This window comes from Physcomitrium patens, chromosome 26, assembly GCF_059467195.1.
Source record: "Physcomitrium patens ecotype Gransden chromosome 26, ASM5946719v1, whole genome shotgun sequence".
Taxonomy (NCBI): domain Eukaryota; kingdom Viridiplantae; phylum Streptophyta; class Bryopsida; order Funariales; family Funariaceae; genus Physcomitrium; species Physcomitrium patens.
Genome location: NC_143435.1, coordinates 2,961,521 through 2,981,152, shown reverse-complemented (window position 1 = coordinate 2,981,152; position 19,632 = coordinate 2,961,521). Strand labels below are relative to the sequence as shown.

General features: G+C 35.1%; 1 protein-coding gene and 2 long non-coding RNA genes across 4 annotated transcripts; 1 reads left to right on the top strand and 2 right to left on the bottom strand.

Moving 5' to 3' along the window:
- Positions 1 to 182: 182 nt before the first annotated feature.
- On the bottom strand, positions 183 to 6,057 carry LOC112277984 (uncharacterized). Its single transcript, XM_024510928.3, has 9 exons — positions 4,143 to 6,057; positions 3,421 to 3,588; positions 3,170 to 3,257; positions 2,898 to 3,035; positions 2,685 to 2,761; positions 2,354 to 2,387; positions 2,129 to 2,186; positions 1,862 to 1,931; positions 183 to 1,724 (listed from the first exon to the last, which is right to left on the bottom strand). The coding sequence occupies exons 1-9, from the start codon at positions 5,094 to 5,096 to the stop codon at positions 1,158 to 1,160; spliced, it is 2,154 nt and encodes a 717-aa protein (XP_024366696.1). The 5' UTR covers positions 5,097 to 6,057; the 3' UTR covers positions 183 to 1,157.
- Positions 6,039 to 8,253, top strand: LOC141044979 (uncharacterized). 2 transcript variants are annotated; one of them, XR_016501175.1, is made up of 2 exons: positions 6,039 to 7,983; positions 8,157 to 8,253. It is a non-coding gene; the product is annotated as an uncharacterized LOC141044979 (long non-coding RNA). The 2 variants fall into 2 exon arrangements; XR_012216826.2 differs by having other exon boundaries at positions 8,143 to 8,253.
- Positions 8,254 to 9,715: 1,462 nt separating this feature from the next.
- Positions 9,716 to 11,560, bottom strand: LOC149986183 (uncharacterized). The gene is made up of 2 exons (XR_016501174.1): positions 10,129 to 11,560; positions 9,716 to 9,968 (listed from the first exon to the last, which is right to left on the bottom strand). It is a non-coding gene; the product is annotated as an uncharacterized LOC149986183 (long non-coding RNA).
- Between the last annotated feature and the right edge of the window lie 8,072 nt (positions 11,561 to 19,632).

The following is a 19,632-nucleotide window of genomic DNA, read 5'->3' as shown; positions in this document are numbered from 1 at the left end:
GACGCGCTCATGGCGCTCAGTTGTCTCTTGCGCCGAGTAATTTGGTTATTCCGAAAAAACTTACCTATGTGGCGAAGCTCTCTGCGTCTATTGGTGTCGTCACCGATAGGATGGAGCATCACCTCAACTGGACTTTGACATTTGCAACAATCACCGACCCTCTCACATGGAAGAAACAACCATTCACACTTAAATTTGGGAACTTTTAATAAACAACAGATTTCTATCCCGCGAGGGACTTTGAAAACAGTTTCCTTCATATTGAGCGCCAACAACGGTCCTCATCTCAACCAATTCCACAATCGCTCACAACAATGCTGCAGTTGTGAGGGATGTAGTAGCTCTACTTACACAACACAGACCAGACCCTCAAAACACATCGGTGTCGTTGAAGAATGATGTCACTACTAGATCATGTGGAATGCGCTACAATCCCCATTATAACTTCATATGGGCTGTGCTGCGGCCATCTGTGACTCCAGTAGGGAAATCATGGAGCGGACTTGGGGCGCCGAATAAAGGTCAGAGGCGGCGTGTGAATGGCCTGTCCAATACAAACATGGAGTCTTCCGCAGGGCTGGATTGCACAGGTGCTGGAGAGGAGACCACTAATTCTGGCAAGCGACCACGCAACCTCACTTTCCGCTTGGTATAGTGGAGATAGAACGGGTTTGAACGTTCCACGTTGATAACCCTGCGCAGCGTGCTCCTAAGGAACCACTTTGCCTTAACTTCATCTACTTCTCAACCATGTATTTTTTTTGTCCTCGGATAAAACCTACGGCTGCGTAAACCACCTGATCAAACCAAGTGCTGGGAGATCTCGATACCTGAGCATGTGACCGAAAACAAATGTATAAACACCCTGCAGCAGGGATTTAACCAACAAATCGGCGACTTCACTGTTTCTTGTTCTGGATATCTAAACAGAAGATCAATTGCCCAACGTCATACGCTGCCTTGAGAACTTGCCACTAAAGATCAAGGCAGTCGTGGAGCTTGCCCACCGAGAAGAAACGTGCCCACTTCGTTCAGCGTAAAGTCGTTCGACAGATCAAATAGGCAAGAGTTAAACCTTTGCGACTACCAACAATCCAACTCAAGGACTTTTTTTTTCAGAGAACAATTTCAAGGTTGTGTGGACACCAATGTACAGATCACACAGAGGCTTGCAACGATTTCGACGTCATGTTCCCGGGTTGCTGTGGCATGCAACCTTGGGAGGCAGTGTGCCGTTGTGGCGTTCCACCACCTCCATCACTCACGGCGGACATGGCCAATGCACCTTCAACCTGATCAGTGGAGCTGGATCTACCCAACCGGGACGGTAAGCTTCCCTGCAACGAGCTTGAGGAATTCCAAGCGGAAGAGGAGCGATCATGAAGAAGCCCCATCTTGTTATTGCCTTGATGTCTGTACGCTTCTGACCTGTAAGGCTCTTGCGGAACGATAACCAAGTTGGGGACCTCCACCCGAGCTCGTTTTGTGGACTGCTCGTAACCAGGAGAGCTCGTGCGTGCGCCAGCTGCAGCACTCTCAGGTGCTGGAGAGGATTGCGTTGGAAAATCTCGGTCAGCAATCGCGTCAGTCGCGGGAGGGATGAGCTCCTTGCCGGCACGGTCACTGCGAACACCGAAAACTCCACTAGCTTTTGCCTGAGCTTCAAGCATCATCTTCAAACTTTGTCCCTGAGCCTCGATTCGCAATTGAAGTTCTCGTTGGATCTGTGTAGACACGCGAAAGTTTCGTAAGAATCTAGTTTGCGAGAACGAACAAAGTTGGCTTTAAAGCGAGTAAGAATGTTTGATGAGTGTGAAACTGGCGGTATCAATGAAGTAACTAAATGGCGGAGGCTCCGCACCTCCAATTGCTCATGAAGCCGCTTCTGCACCTCCATTTGCATCTGCAAGGCTTGTGTCATTTGAAGGCTCCTGCAAAAATAATCGGCAACGGCCAAGAGTCAGATAGGGCTCCATCGTCTTTAAAACATTGGATCAATCTTCAAATTCATTCATCAGATGATCCATAGTCGACATACTACAATGACGAGTTTTTCTAAAGCTCAGTGCCACATTGATAGAACACTAGCATTAGCACCCCTAAGAATACAGGCCCCTTGAAAACTTACGAATGTATATCCATCGGGCTCAGAGAACTGTCATTCCGTCTTCGATCATTCCTAGAATCTGCACACCAGAAATCCGTAATCGGGAATACTGAGACCAGATCGCAGAGCGAAGCGAGGTCTGATAAATAATATCAGCAAGGATCTTACTAAAACACAACATCTTGCAAGCACTGTTAATCGCTGGATTTAGAAGAACATCACAAGTCAGAGTATACAAGCTTGTACCTTCGGAAGAAACTTCGGGAATAAGCCTATACTTCTGCATGAAACAACAAAACCATCCCAAGATTGACACTAATTGTCAGAGGCAAGCAGTGCAAAGGTGCACCTTCAATAGCTCAGCAGAAATAACGCAACAAACTATTCACCCAAAACCTAACATGCTGATCTACATACCATAACTTCGATCTAGGTTACCAGAGCTAACTACAGAAACCACAGTAGATGCCTGGTTAGAATAGAATGCGAACGACAGGATGGGTGAAAAATGAAGGTCGAGTAAACAACGGAAAACCCACAAGAACTTGGCACTGAGAATAATACCCACGTCACTGACCTGCAAATGACTCTTGACATGGTAGATAGTGATCCCTTCAACTCCCATTACCCGCAGTACTGCTTTTGGTGTTGCGCCTGCATGTGTTGCAAAAACGACAAACACATTGAAAAAGAAGAAGAAGAAAAATAAAAGGACGAAGAACGACAACAATGTTGTGGATTTATCTTTTGGAAAACAAGAAGCATGATAAGAGAAAAACTAGCTGCGTACGTTCAGGGCCGCCCAACTGCGCAACAGCGTCCACAAATTTCTCGTGAAGTTCTGGAGTCCATCGAAGGCGTGTTTTGACGTGCTCTGCAGCTGATGAAAAAGCTGCTGGAGGTACCGGACTGCTCCCTGAAGCAGTCCCTACAGTAAGCCAACCCGATACCGAGTTCAGATTCCACATCAACTATTAACCAGGCCCAAAAGTAAAAAAACAAATATCTGATAACTTCGGCAGTAAAGGAATCCGAGGCAGGCAAACCAAGCACTTCGCACACCTGGCTGTTGCTGCTCGGTACCCGGGTCTCTCATGGCAATGGGTTGAGGAGGCGCCACTAAGTAGAACTTTTCTGGCTGCTGAAATCCCTGTAGTAAGAAGAGTCTAAAACATCAGGGAGCTTCCAAAAGTTGTAGTTGGACGTTGAAATTGCGTAGCAGCAAGATTCCTATAACTGGACAGAAATCAGGATCTCACAAACGAGGAAATTGATGTACATTCCAGACAATCGTGAAAACAGCAAAGGCTTACTCGTGCATTGTTAGGATCTAGGGATCTGCCCTCATTGTACGAGTCTGGAAAGTTTTCCATCCAATTCTTTTCCCATTCAGGGAGGTTTGATGATGCCTCTCCTGTCGGCGAGGAGGTGCACTCACCGCTGTGGGGTAAACGCTGCTCCGAAGAGCCATCCAATAAAGCCTGCAGTAACGATCGAAGGATTCTAAGCCACTTGTTTCGATACATGCAATGCAATGCAATGCAATAAGCATGATAGAGGCCTACACTTGTAAAACCTAGGCAAGAATCCACAGATTCCCTGGAATAGTGGCTTTGTATAACCATAGATTCCACATGCATCCTGCCATCGAATGACGAAGCTAACACTTATTAACATTGCCAAAAACCGTATCCAGCATGAATCCAAAAACTGTGATTCTCCATACAACCATCAGTCGTGGATAAAGATGCCGACCACCAGACACTGCAGCGCAAATTATGGCTTAATCACACGAGGCGACACTGCCTTCTCCGTAGAGAGGACATAATGCAAATATGCTGCCAAGCCAATGTAAACCTTGAAAGATTTTCCTTACATCAGGACGAACACTCTCAATTATCAATCTCCAGGTGCTAGATAAAAGCCAAGTCTTGAACCCGATCAGGTGATAATATCCAAACACAAAAAAAAAAAAAAAAAAAAAAAAAAAAAGAGAAAAGAACAGGAGATGTTTCAAGTTGAGAGTTCAACAAACCTGTAACGGATCGCAAAGAATAGCACCTGCTCCATCTGTCTTAGGAGTAATCAAAAGCCCTGCTTCAGATGGATACTGCCTCAACTGAGTCGCGGATCTAGCCTCTCTCCCAGACCCCAGCTTAGGGAATGGCATTTGCGGTCCAGACTCCATGGAAAATCCTCCACTATCTCCAGCCCCCGGCGGATGCATCCCACCCCGTGGAGAATCCAGACTGATCCCGCTTCTGTTCGGCGGCACAAGAACACTAAGATGCGCATGCGCTGGTCTGCTCCCCCCGCCTGGTCCGCTCAACACCCCGGTCGTCATCCCACCTACTGGCCAATGCTCACCCGACTGCGGGGAGCCTGTGCAATCCCACTGTCCACTAGTGCTCCGCCACTGCTGTGAGAACGATGTGGAGATGTTGTAAGGCATCTGGAACGACGACGAGGACGCCGTTTGCTCGCCCCCTGCCAAGTTCCCGTGTCCCGATTCGTGATGAATGCGTGACATCTGTGTGCTCATGCTCGGGGTGGTGCCTTGATATTGACCATATGGGGACTGTGTTTGCCATGAGGAGGACGATGATCCTGATGCTCCCGTAGAAGAGAACCTTAGCTGTTGATGTTGATTGGCTTCTCCCCCTGGCTGGCTACCGCAAGCTAGAGCTCCTGGAATTGATGAAGATGCCGCAAAGCCCTGTGAGATAAAAGGCATACGTGTATCCGGCGACGCAAGAGTTTGGGGGAATCCTGGCGACGCCCGGGGACTCATGTTGCTGCCACCTCGTTGGTGCGCAGATAGAGTTGTGAGCGACGGTGTCATTTGAGAAGGCATTGAGAGTTTGGCATGGGACAGAAGAAAGAGGAAAGAAGGGGACAAGAAACTTCGCCAGAACGTCGGTAACCAGGTATTATATGCGGCAATCGTGCACTTGCCTGTTTGCTCGATTTGAAGCGGCGAAAGAACCATTTAAATTCCAGAATCTAGCCAGAGCAACTGTAGATGTCGCATTGAAAATGCTAGCTTCAGCTTTTCCAATAGCTTGACCCCTTCCTACGTTGGTCCTATCGTTTGGCAGACGCTCAATTCAGTCTCCCATACAACAATTAATTTCTTCTGTTCTACCTTGAAACTTCAATAGAACTACTTCCACTAGCAAGCCTTTAAAGCATAACCGTCGTTGCAACAACCTCCTCAACAAATCGTAAACCTATGCTCCTGAATCGGCTGAGCAATGAACTCTGAAAGGAGGAAACCAGTTAGTAAAGTGCAAACCCAGCATGGAATCCACCGTCACCGCCACCATAGCCGGAAACTCGGCCTTTTTTTTCTAAACAACCAGGCCGCAGCCGCTTAACAAATTCTCAACACGTAAGAACCCGCCGCAACATGTAACTCCTGGTCCTCTAATCTCCCACTTCTCTCGCAGGATCCAGATATGACTACGAAACCACACAAATTCTCCCGAAGACTCAAACTGATCCCCAAAAAGAAACAAACCGTGAGGTCTCGAACATACTTTCTTACCCCTCCGTTCTCTACCTACCTCTACTCGCAACAATCATACTTACGTCTTCACCTCCTTGCTATCTTTCATCAACGGAACCGATCATAGTGTAATTTTTCCCTTCCAACGCGATTCTCCCGGATTCTCAGGCTGAGAAGGCCCAGAAACAAGGACGCAGTGCTTATCGCTAGCTCCACCCCCCTGGACTGCAGCAATCTATCACGACGCTCTCATCATCGGGCAAGGCATGGCAATGAAACTGATATCGAAAACACGCCGATTGGGGGTCACATGCGAGCAAAGATAAGCTTGGGGATCTATCTGCAACTGAGGTAGATTAGACACGATGCAGGTTCCGGATTTCCTCCTGCGAGCCCAATCTTCCGGAGGCATGCTTTGAGAAAGGAGCACAAGGGGTATAGTGATCGCTTTCCCACCATGCGGAAACTTGTGATGCATCCTGGCTGCTTCGAATCCAAGCATCCCACCATCCCTTCACCCGCAAAGTACGGCACATGAAATCTACACAATGGCGTATATTATACACTGTAGAGGTGTCCCAAAGCGACATGCATTAGCACGTGGTGGCGTATCTAAATGCTTCTGCTAGAATTACTAATACCTGTTAGATTAATTAATACATGTTAGTAAATATAGAATTACTATTAGGTAGTTACAAAGTAGTTATGAAGAAGTTATAACTACTTCTCTCCACATGACAATATATAAGGCTCTTATTATTCCAATGTAATCCAATTATTTTTATTAATATATTTTATTTATTATTTTCTCATTCTTAGTGTTCTTTCTCTTGTGTGATATCAAAGTACTAATTTTCCTTCATTCTCTTTAGTGTAAGTGAAAAACTCTACCTACTATGTCTTCTCATAACACTTCTCACTCTCCATTAATATCTTCATTGTTTGCAAATAATTATTGTACTTGGAGGCTCTTTTGAGTCAAGTGGAATTATGGAAAGTGGTTAATGGCATTGAAGCTATATCTGATGCAAGCAACTCAATGTAATATCATGCTTGGAGTTTGAAGTAAGTAAAAGCTCATATAGATATACTTTTCTATTGTGGATGTAAATAATTCATAACATTAAACAAACTACCTACATCAAAGGCAATTTGGGATCATATCAAGCATTTATACAAACAATAAAATCAAGCTTCTTGGATACATTTCCATAAGAAGCTTTGCAACTTAACAATGGACATAAATGAAGATGTTTATGTATTCATTGAAAATTAGGAATATATCCTTGAGGAAACTGCCAATGCTGATTGTATTTTCATTGAATCAAAATGAGTAAATTTATTAATAGATGCTTTACTTGATTCATGTAGTGTATTTATTACCACCTAAGTTGGAATTAATGACTTAAAAATTTCAACATTAATATCTAATATCTTACAACAAACAACTATTAATTGTTCAAAATGTGACAATTCAAAAACAAGTGCATTTATGTAAAAGAAAAATTTGTTAAGCATAATAAATCCACAAACATTCTAAGATTGAATGATGCCTCCTCTCAACAACATTATTTTAAACCAACCTTTTCTTCACATTTCAATCAACCAATCAAAAATATTATTTATTATTATTATTATTATAAGAAGCAAAGACATAAATTCCAAAAATGTCACAAGAAACAAAGAGATTAAATAAAAAAATCAAAATCTGCAAGTTTTTATGTTGTTGAGGCACCATTATACCTATTTATGGCAATATCCATTGATATTTTTGATCAATTGTGGTATTTAGATTTTGAAGCCAACATCCACATGTCTCCTTTGAAACACCTTTTCAACAATTATACTCCACTAATTCTACCAAAATTTATTTTATTAAGAGATAATAGTTTACATATTGCTCAAGACATTAGATTTGTCAACTTATACCTTAAACCTAATTAACATATATAAATTTTAGAAATTTTATATATTCTAAGATTAGAAAAAAATATTATTAGTATCTCAAATAACTAAAATTCGACACATAAAATTTAAGTTTACAAATAATACATATGTAATTAATAATAAATCATCTTAGACTAGTGAAATTAATTATTTTTCAATCTCCAAACATGATAATCTATATTCCTTAGATGAAGGAGTTTTATTAATACTATCTTCACCTAACATATAAGACAATTGCTACCAATACTTATTGACAATTTTATACTCACCAACCAATGGCCAAACTATATTCCTTCAACATTTGCTAAGATTCAAAGTAACAACTTTAGGCCTCATAGTCCCTCGCCTTGGAGGAGCAACTTTGCCCTGATAAGGCCATGGCTTGTTGTAGTTTTTTTTACTAATGCAATCAAGATCAATTGTAAGTCACAATTATTGCACCACATTTGCTAAACAACAAATGTGCCAACTTGCCTTGATTATAAGTAACTATCTTGCCAAGTTCAATTATGTTGATTTAATATAATAACTTGACTGCACGTTTGAGTGTCCTTTTCATTACAATCTTGGCATTTGCCAGAGCTACACTACTAGAGTTTTACGTATCTATTATGGATAACATCAAGCATTAAACTTGTGATCCCATTAGAATACCAACAACTCTCTACAAACTAATGAGTCTCTTGCAACATTCCTATTATTGAATTCATGGTATCAAATGAACACTCTGACCTCCAACCATTCTTTATTTGCATTGTTTAACTCTAATGCGGTAATAGACATGACAATGACTATCAATTTTCTATTGCAAAGGCAATTTCATAGCTAGCAATAGCCTTATTGCAACATAGTTCTATAATAGCTCTAATGTAGCATAAGCTTGCTTGGCCTAAATCATGAAATGATATCTTTAATGACTTTGTTATTACTAATAGATTTTTAAAATGTATTTGATATTAATGTTTATTATAAATGATTATCTATATTTATTATTTACTTTGCATTTTACATTGATGATATAGTTTTAATCTCAAATGATTTATCTTATTTCATTTTGATTAAAAAACTCTTCTCTTCTTATTTCTCTATGATAAATAGCAACAAAATTGAATACATCTTAGGTATTCAAATTCGTCATAATTGTACTATCTACATTCTAATTCTCTCTCAAGTCAAATATGTATTGAATACATTAAATCTTTTTTTTATGAACAATTGCTATGCCATTTCTACTCTTTTTGAGGCTAGTATTCACTTTTTTCAAGGTCCTAACCTCAAAGAAGGGGGAGGAGAACCATTGAATTTATGGTATCTATTCTATATGCACACATTATTGAAAGTCTATAATACCTTGTCACTTGTACTAGGTATGACTTAGCTTTTGTTGTACATCATATAGCACAATTTATGGCTAAGCCTAATCTAATATATTGGACAACTTTAAAGCCCATATTATGTTATTTAAAAAAAAACTCAAAATTTTGGACTATCTCATTCAAGTTCTTCCACATCTCTACCTCAACTTTATGGTTGGAGTCATGTGGATTATATGAAAGATTTAAATGCTTGAAAATCTACTTCTAGATATTTGTTTTATCTCAACTCATTTCATTTGAGTTGGTATTCTAAAAAACAAGTTGTGGTAGCACAATCAAGTACAAAAGTAGAATACATTGCAATAACAACATCTTTAAAAGAATTAATCTGGCTTCAAACTCTTTTCAAAAAAATCAAACATTAAGTAACTTTACCAAGTATAATTTATTATGATAATCAATCATGTATTGTGATGACACAAAATCTAAGTTTCTATGATTGCACAAAACATATTGATATCAAGTATCATTACATTCAAGAAAAAGTAAAGACAAATGAAGTTATCTTGAAATTTTTACTTACAAATGATACAAAGGGAGATATAATGACAAAGTCACTCCCAAAGCCCAAGCATAACAACTTCATAAAATATTTAATCAACATTGACAATTCAAATATAATTTAATCTATGATGGTTAAAGAGGGGGGGTGTTAAATTCACTAATACATATTAGATTAATTAATACATGTTAGTAAATAATAAATTACTATTAGATAGTTACAAAGTAGTTATGAAGAAGTTATAACCACTCTCCACAAGTCAATATTTAAAGCTCTTATTATTGCAATATAATCAAGTCATTTTTATTAATATACTTCAAGTTATTTTATCATTCTTAGTGTTCTTTCTCTTGTAAATGTAAGAGAAAGAACCAATTGACAAGGACAAGGACCAATTTCAACTGTCAAGGGAAAAAAAACTCCGCCAGCTGTTCAGGTTCTTACTGTGCGTCAAAACTCTCCCGTGACTTCATGTTTATGCATGAGGTTTGGTACCAACTCCAATTTCAAATCTTTCTCATTTCATCACTGCACGACGACGACACCGAGGTGAGTGCGTCACTGAGAGAGAACAATTGGTGTAATCATCCGACTGAAAATTAAAAATTAAAATATTCCCAGTGACTGTAAAAAATAGAAAACGGATTCACCGCCAAGCTGTCGTTTCAAAAGCACGTTTTGTCCATACCTGCAGATTAAACTAGGGACCGCGACAATATTCTCCAACCTTGCCGGTTCCACATCCGCCACAAACTCCGAGTTCTCAAACTTTCCTTCCTGCCAAACTTGCTGGGAAGGCTCCCCATCCTCTAAAGCCTCAGCTGCGCACGTTCAATTGCCGCAATCCAATCACCACCCAGCAAGTCCGCCCGCGAGGCAGCCGTGGACCTTGACGTAGCATTGACCTTCCAGAGAATCCGCTGGTTACCGCCCGATCGCCTCGAAGCCCCCTTGAGAACGAACCCCATCCGAATCCTGGAATGATGACGATCGATCGAGGACTGCGCGAAACGGGGTCGAAGGTTCGCGCGCGCAAGCCAAGGGACAAAAGGAACAATACAGGGCATCCTTGCGTGTCCTAATCCTGGCAAGGGTCAGGCCAGCAGCACCCTTGCTGAAATTGGCCCTTCACGGGATTCTGATCCAGGAAGTTTCTCGGTCTTGCCCGCTGGCTTATTCCGGTGCGAAGGTGTGTATGGGGTGGGGGGAGGGGAGGGTATATTTCGCTGCACCCTTGGAATCTGAGTGTGGTGGTGTTGGCCTGGCGCTCCCTCGCAACCCTCCCCAAAGTGCCCCTTCGCAAAAACCCCCCCCGCACTGTGGAATTGTGGATTGATCACACCTCCGAACTAAGAGGCGAAACACCACCCCACCTCAACCCTATTAATTCTATCGTGATCTCTCTCTGCTCCCCTTCCTCCTCAGTGCTTGCTTATTCGTCTCCCCCCTTCGCGATGCGTTACCCTCATCGGCACGCGCTCTAGAGCGAGGCGGACGGGGGCGGGGATACTATTGGACATGAAGCTTCATTGCAACTTGCCCCGCGCCTTGCCTCCGAGTCGGGCGTGAAACCACTTCGCCACCGCGTGTGGCGTTCACACGAGACGACGAGAGTCTATTTCCTATCCAGTTCCACGACTACCGCGTTCACACTGTCGGGCGTCTGATCCTCTGAGTCTGGCGACGTTGTGCAGATTCACTCCTTGTATCCCCCGCCCGTCGTAGCCCGTGCGAACCAGTAAACCCCCCCCCCCAACACACTATTTTTCTTTTCCACACTTTACAGTGTTAGTGGCAGCTCTTATGGGGTTTGAATGGGTCAAAAAGGATAAAGGATATCCAAACCGGCATAAAGACTAATTTGGAGGCTGAATGTGTGTGTATACTGATCTTGTTGTGCTCCCCCTTGTGCCCATTATTCTGTTCCCCATTTTGTGAAGTTCCCCGATAGATGGTAGGCAAACCCAATTAGGGTTTTATTAGCAATAAACCAGGTTTTACTTGTAATGGAGATCGCATGTTCCTGGGTGGATGTGTAGAGTTCCAATGGGACACAAAAGCCCCATTTCAATGGGTAATGGGCGCATGCAATAAAATAAATAAATAAATGGAAATTATTCCCCTTGCCTTGAGAATCTACCCTTCTCCCAACAATTATTTGATATATAATATTGATATGTATTTTTATTTTTATTTTTAATAGAAACATCTTGATTGCCTTTGGAAAACCACTTCTATTCTTCTTTTTTCAAAATTCACATTTCTTTGTGCAGCTAAATATAGGAAGTAAATATATTTTATATCAAATGGAAAACTAAATGGAACTTTATCATTAGAGATGAAAATCACATTTAATGTAAAGAAGAAATATTACATACAAAGATAAATTTTATATAAAAATAATATTTTTTTATTCTTTTTATTAAAAAATAATTTTTGATATATTATATAAATAAAAAATTATAATATTTTTAATTGATATCAAAAAAAGTTGTTTTCTTATTTAAAATATGATTAGTAATACATTGTCTTTTACAAAACTAAAATAATTATAGTTTTTAGAAATTTAATAGAAATTATTTTCTAGATTTTATTTATAAATATTGTAGCTATATTCAATTCATTTAATATCAATTATATTTTATATAAGAAAATATTAGCTAAATTAAATCACAAATAATACCTTTTATATGAATTTATACAATATGTTTTTATGTAAATACTAATTGAATTTAAGTCTATTTATAGAATATTTATTCTTCAAAATATAATCAAATTTTTAGTAAATTAATTTTTATTTTTAAAATTTTATATATTATCATAGTATTTTTAAAATTTTTATTGAATATTTAGCTTTTATTTTTTTTCTTCCATAATCAAGCATGATCAACTAAAATATATGATGGTTGTTAAAATATTTATAAAATTTAGAAATAAATACCTCGACTTTAAAATTATTAATATGCAATCTAGTAAAAATTTAAAATTCAAAATGCATCAAAGGATGTAAAAATACAACTAACACCTTTAGTAATTATTTGTCATAGAAATATATATTTACTCAGTTAAGAAGTATTAGGTAGAAGATAAATGTAGGTAGATTTGATATTATTTTGTGGCAAAGCTTCTTAAAAGCTTCATAGATGTGTTTTTGACTTTATACATAATTATAGTTGATTGATAGATTAAAAATTTAGCTAACAAATTAGTTATGTGTCGCATATGCGGATAGCTCGTGGTACAAGCTAACAATGTGGCACAAATATAGGAAACTTACCTTGCAAGTTAAATCACATGTCTTGCAAATTAAACACATGTTGAATGTCCTATAGAACATTTTCACATAACTCTTAGTTAGATAGTATATATGGAGGCAAGAATAAAATCTTCTTCACTCTTGTCAATGCCTTTCCAATCTTTAGTCTTATTTCAAGACTTTCTAATCTTCTTGTCTTTAGCAATCGCCATTCAAATTTAATATTATACCATCTTTGAATGGTTTTCTAGTCTTTTTTATTAACATTAAAATTTATTAATCATTTGGTTCTTTGAAATTAATATACTTGACAATTTGACAAAAGTACTAACTTTTTATCCTATTTTTGTTTGAGAAGTAAGTAAATTAATCCACTTCTACTCTTGTATTTTGAAAGTTGTGGACTATCTACTTTTAAATTAATTTTTAGTTTTTTAAATACTAATTTTTTTCTTTAAAGAGAGTAGACTACCTCTCTTTATAGAAATTTTCATTTGATATTAGAGGCTGCAGATTACCATTCTCTAGTTTGACTTATGAGTTTATTTGAATTGTCTATAAAGAAAAAATTATAGATGCTACTTATGGTAGAAATGAGAATAGATTTGCAACTATTGCAAATCTTTACAAGCTTGTCAATACTTTTAGAGCCAAATCTCACATATTTCTAATATAAACTATAGAGATATTATTTTTGTATCCATGAAAGAAGTTAACAATAAGATTTAGACTCTATATCAAGAAGTTATATAATTAAGAAAAGCAAGTAGATTAAGTTTATAATTGAATGTAAAAAGCCTTATTTCTACAAATATACAAAAGCTAAGGATAAATGTGCTAAAGAAGTTTGACAAAATAAGGTCAAAGTTTTGAAGATTTTTACAACAAGTGAAGTTCTTTCTTAGATTCTAATACATTGATAGATTTACTCAAGTTGGATTCATAAATGTTGTTTTTTTTAAGAGTGATCTCTTTTAATTTGCACCTTAAATGGAAAAGGATTCATGATTCTTTTACAATCTAAATTCAATCTTAGAAACATATACAACTATGTTTGAAGAAAATGATCAAGAAAAGATAACAAAGACCAAAGTTCTATCTTTACAAAAAAGATCACGTTTAACTACTTTATATGTTTCAAAATTCCAAAACCTTTCTTACAATGTAGATTAAAATGACAAAGCCTTTATTTATCAATTTCAATATAGATTGAAAGATAATGTTGAAGATATATTATTAATAATATTGAGAGCTAATTCATTGGAATAATTCATTATTCAAGCTATTGCATATCATAGACATATTAACCCTAATAGTTATCTAGGTAATATGAATAGATAGAATTAGATATAAGTAGATTAATTTAATAATATCTTTATGTTTTTATTGTAAATTCTTAAGACTTCTTTTAGAGTTTAATTAAAAAATTATTAATATTTTCATAATTTAATTAGAATTTGTTAAGGATTCTATTAGAATTATTAAGATCATCTTGTTGTAAATTTTATTTTACCTTCTATAGCTAATGCTTAGTATTGTCATATTACATGAAGTCTTGCTTGAAAATGCACCAGACATCTTGCTATGGAAAGTAGAAGAGAATCAAGTCTAGTTTGTACACAAAAAAAATTACTTCAATCCAATCAATAGATTGCTAAAGATCTTAAAATTACTCACTGTCCTTCAAATTTCAATTTCGGAGACCTCAACCTACAAAAACCTTCACTTACTTTGATCTAACTATTCAATTGACTTCAAAATTTGCACACACATTTATAACTAGTACACCAACACTTTATCCAAAATTTATTTTTACACATACCACAAAACTTAAGAAACCCTCAAATGTATAAACATAGTTTTATTTTTCAAAATCTAAACCAACCAAGAACATCACTAATTTTAAAAATCTCTCCAAAATTGAGTATTAACTCAATTGATGTAAAAATAATGCATAAAAAAGTTTTTACAAGTCTGCTCTCAAACCTTGCTCTTCAATCTATCAAAGAATCTTAGAATTGCCATAAGTACATAGTTTTGTGCCTTGGGATCTGATTTTGATCCAAGTTGACAACCGGTGTCATGATACGTGAAGTCTTGCTTAAGAATGCTCCGAGAACTTAGCTGTGGAAGGAAGAATGTAAATTGCAATAACAAAATCTTAATTCTAATAGAATACTAGCTATGCTCTAATTAGACCATAATAATGCTAAGCAAGCTTAATCAAATTCAAAAAAAACCTCAAAAAAATTTCAAACAAACAATAAGAATTCTTAAAGAAATATTAGAAGGATCACAAATATCACTCAAATACATCTCAATTCAATCTTAATTTAATTCTAGTTAAAATCCTATTGAACTTCATTCAAACTTTAGGCCAAAACTAATTGAATCTTAAATCCTAATAAAATCCTAAACCTTGAATCAAACCCTAAACAAACCTTAAACCATATCTCAATCAAATCCTAAACCAAATCCTAGCCCAATCCTAAATCAAACCCTAATCTAAATCCTAAACCCTAAACCAAATCCTAATCCAAATCCTAAATCCTAAATCAAACCCTAACCAAACCCTAAACCCTAAATCAAATCCTAACTAAACCATAAACCCTAAATCAAATCCTAACCAAATCCTAATTTAAACCCTAAATCCTAAACCAAATCCTAATCAAACCCTAAATCCGAAATAAACCCCAATCAAATCCTAAACCAAACCCTAACCAAACCCTAAATCAAATCCTAGTAATTCCTACAACAGATTTAAACCTCAATAATTAATGAATAAACCGTTGATCTTAACTCAAATTTTTCACACTTCTAAAAAAATAAGTTGAAAACAAGCAAAAAAAAATTCAAAAGGATCGAAGTTACCAAATTGACGATAACCTCAAAAATGTGTTCGGGTATTGGCTGGCCTCCTTCTCCAAACTTGATGCCAATCTTCCAAAGCCAATATCTCTCTTTTGCACCGTTCGATTGATCTCAAAATTCTCATATATATAGAAAAATAAGTCTAATATCCTCTCACATAAATTTTACTCCAATCCAACTAGTAGATTGCAAGAAATTTCAAAATCCCCTACTAGACCTAAAATTCTACTTTCTGAAATCTTGACCAACTTAAACCTCAATATTCCTCAATTCAACCATTAGATCAAGCTCAAATTCACGACACATATTACACAGAACTATAACCATAAACTCACAAAATTTCACTTGTAGATCTATTACAAAACTCTTGAAATCACCCAAAACATAAACCCTATTTTATTCCATAAAACCCAAGTCATCTGAAACAAACCTTGACTTTGCAAAGCTTTTATAAAGTCATATCAACTTCAAATCACCCAAAATTGACACTTATAGAAAGCCTATTTAGTCTGCTATCAAACCTTATTATTCGATCTCCAAAAGAATCCTGGAGTCGTCGTCGAGACTTGGTTTTGTGCCCCAGGGTTTGATTTCGACCCTTGTTCATAACTAGCCCTCTCCAGGTATCAATATGTAGTTTTTCTAAGTAACTTTTTTCTAGAATTTACTTTTAACTTCCTTTTGAAGATGCATATATCATTTATTTTTCCAATCTACTTTGATTTGCCTTACTAATGGTATTACAAAGTAAGTAGAAGTCACCTTTCTAAAAGGCAGTATTGATACCTTTTAATTTTTCTACACTTTTGACTATTAACTATATTTTTATGATAATTTGTTCTAATACTTTGAACTAAGATCTCCTAAATTATAATAATCTCGACACTCTTTCACCTATTAATTGTGTTACATCATGACACCGGTCCTCTTTGGATATCAATATTTGGTAATTTGAGGTAATTTTTACTTGAACCTATTAGTAACTCTCTTCTAAATATGTCTATATTAATTACTTATCTCATTTACTTTGATTTGAGGCATTTATGTTTTTACAAAGTAAATAGAATCTTATTCTCTAAAAAGTAGCATTAAGACTAAATCTTTTATTACCTCTCTATCATTTATCCTTGTTTTTCTACTACATCTTTCTACTAGGCGCTTCTATAACAACATTCATATTTTTTTTTTCACCATATATTCTCAAGCAAACTTCACAAAATATAACAACACATTGTAGGTCTTATAGAACGTTGCCACATATCTCATAAGTAGATAGCATATATAGAAGTAAGAGTGATGCCTTCTTCTTTCTTATCAATTCCTTTCTTATTTCCAATCTAGTTTTAAGAGTCTTTAACTTTTTAGTCTTTGATATTAGCTATTCTAATTTTTTATTAAATATATATATATATATATATATATATATATATATATTTTTTTTTCATTTTTTATATTCATTTTTCACTTATTTATATATCTTCTTGGAGTTCTTATTTTTGACATTGTATATAATAATTTATTCTTTGAAATACATCAAGAATAAAATTTTGGTTAGAGAGATACAAGTCAAGTGATTGTAACAACTTCTAAACTTACAAAAGCTTATTCATTAAATTTGGAACCTATGCAAATTCACACAATATGTTTCAAACCTCTTATTGAGCAAGAAAAGACTTGATGTTGTTAAGAAATATTGTGCTTATATTGTAGAGAATCTAAACATACTTCTCAATATTTTCCAAAGAAGCAACATAATCACAAAATCATGAGTATAGTTGCCAAAAAAGACAATGTGTCAAAAAACGAGTTTCTCCACTAACAATAGGGAATGTGTGGTTGAAATCTTACATAATACCTAAGAAAGGTCATATTCTTTTCTTAGATCTCTCATCTTGTTTTACTATAGAAGTTTATTTAGGGCTTGAAAATTACAAAATCTTTATCTTATTAGATTCAAAAACCTTAGCTTATTTTAAAGACAAAGTCTTTGTAAAAAAATAAAAAATAGCTTTAGTTAAAAAAGAAAAAATCCATGCAAGTAGAAGTCATAGATGATTGTTTGTTGTCTTCTAGAGACATTATCTATAAAATAGTTTATTTGAATGTAGCAAATAAAAATAACAATAGTTTAATAATATTTAATATAATTAGATCTCATTTTAATCAATTTAATTGAAGATTATTGTAGCTAAAAAAGTGTAACCTTCAAATAGACTAGATATCTTATAATCTTAATTTTTTCCTTAATTTAGCCAAGAATTTTGGTAATCAAATATAAATCCATGAGTCTAATATATCTAAATGTATCAAGAACATGAATCAAAACAAGAAAAATTTCACAACACTCTTGTGTAATTCAAGAAGAATAAATATTCACTCCAAAAATATTATAGTATTAAGACTAAAATAACTATTATCAAAGATAAGAAGAATATAGATTCTTGAGACTAATTTTAAGAAGAAGAAAGATATTAATAAAAATGAAGAAGGCTTCACTTTTGCCTCCATATATACTATCTAACTAAGAGCTATGTAGCAACATTCTACAGGTCCTTTGATATGTATCCAACTTGCAAAACACATTGTCGTATTATGTATATTCTTTCTTGAGAATGCACCAAGCACTTAGTTGTAGAAGATAAGTAAAAATACAACAATAATCCTACGAAGTCTATTAGAGTTTTAAATAAATTATAAATAATCTTTAATAATTCTAATTAAAATTTAATCAATTCAAACTAAATTTAAAAGAAGTTACAAAATAAATATAAAGAAGTCATAAATTAATGTCAAGAAAAAATATTTTAAAAAAAATCCTAAAGAAATATAAAAATAAACCTTAAAAAATAAAAAAAATCCTAAAAAAATATTAAAATAAAAATTTTAAATAAATTTTAAATAAATTTTAATCAAATATTAATGAACTTTAATCATATCCAATATCAAATCCTAATTGGAACCTTAATTGAAATCTTAATGAACCTTAATCAAATCTTAGGTCAAATCCTAATAAAATCCTAATTGAAATCCTAATAAACCTTAATCAAACTCTAAATCAAATCCTAATGAAACCTAAAATCTTAAATCAATCTTAATAAAATTTTAATAAAATTCTAGACAAACTCTAATAAAATTCTAGTCAAATTCTAATTAAATCTAGACAAATCTTAATCAAATTCAAACAAAATTCTAAATCCTAACCAAATCCTAGACAAATTCTAAATTTTTATGAAATCCTAATCAAATCCTAGTCTCTAAATCAATCCTAATCAAACTTTAATCAAATTCTAAATCTTAAATAAACTCTAAATAAATCCTACAACAAATTAAGAAATTTAATAGCTAATGATTGAACTTTTGATTTTGAATCAAAATTTGCATACCATGCAATAACTACATTAGAAAGAAGCTTAAAAAATTTTAAGAAGATTGATTATATCAAATAGACAATAATTCCAAAACTTTGCTCAAGGATTGGCTAGCCTTCTTCTCCAACTTTTATGTTGATATTCTCAAACCAAATTCTCTTAATTTTACCATTCAATTTATTTCAAACTTTTTGCAATTATTGAAAATCAAGCTAACTATCTTTGAGTAAAATTGTATTTCAATCTAAAGAACCCTAGAGTCGCCGTAGGTATGTAGTTTTGACTAATATCTTAAAAATACTCACAAATACTCTAAATTCCTATTTTCAAGACTATAATCCTGAAAATCCTCATGTGCATCAATTTAACTCATCGATTGGCTTCAAATTTCTCATACACATTTATGACAAGTACAACAACAAATTATCAAATTTTCATCCATAAACATCCTATGAAACTCACAAAACCTTGATTTTGGCTCTTTTTAAAAATCTAAATCCAACAAGTACATCACTAATTTTGAAAATCCTTCAAAACCTGAGTATAAATTCAAATGACATGAAACCAATTCTTTAAAAAAAACAAAAAAAACAAAAAAAACAAACAAACAAAAAAAAACAAAAAAAAAACTTAAATCTCTATCAAATCCTACTCTTTGATTTGCTAAAAAAACCCTAGAATTGCCGTAGATAAGTAG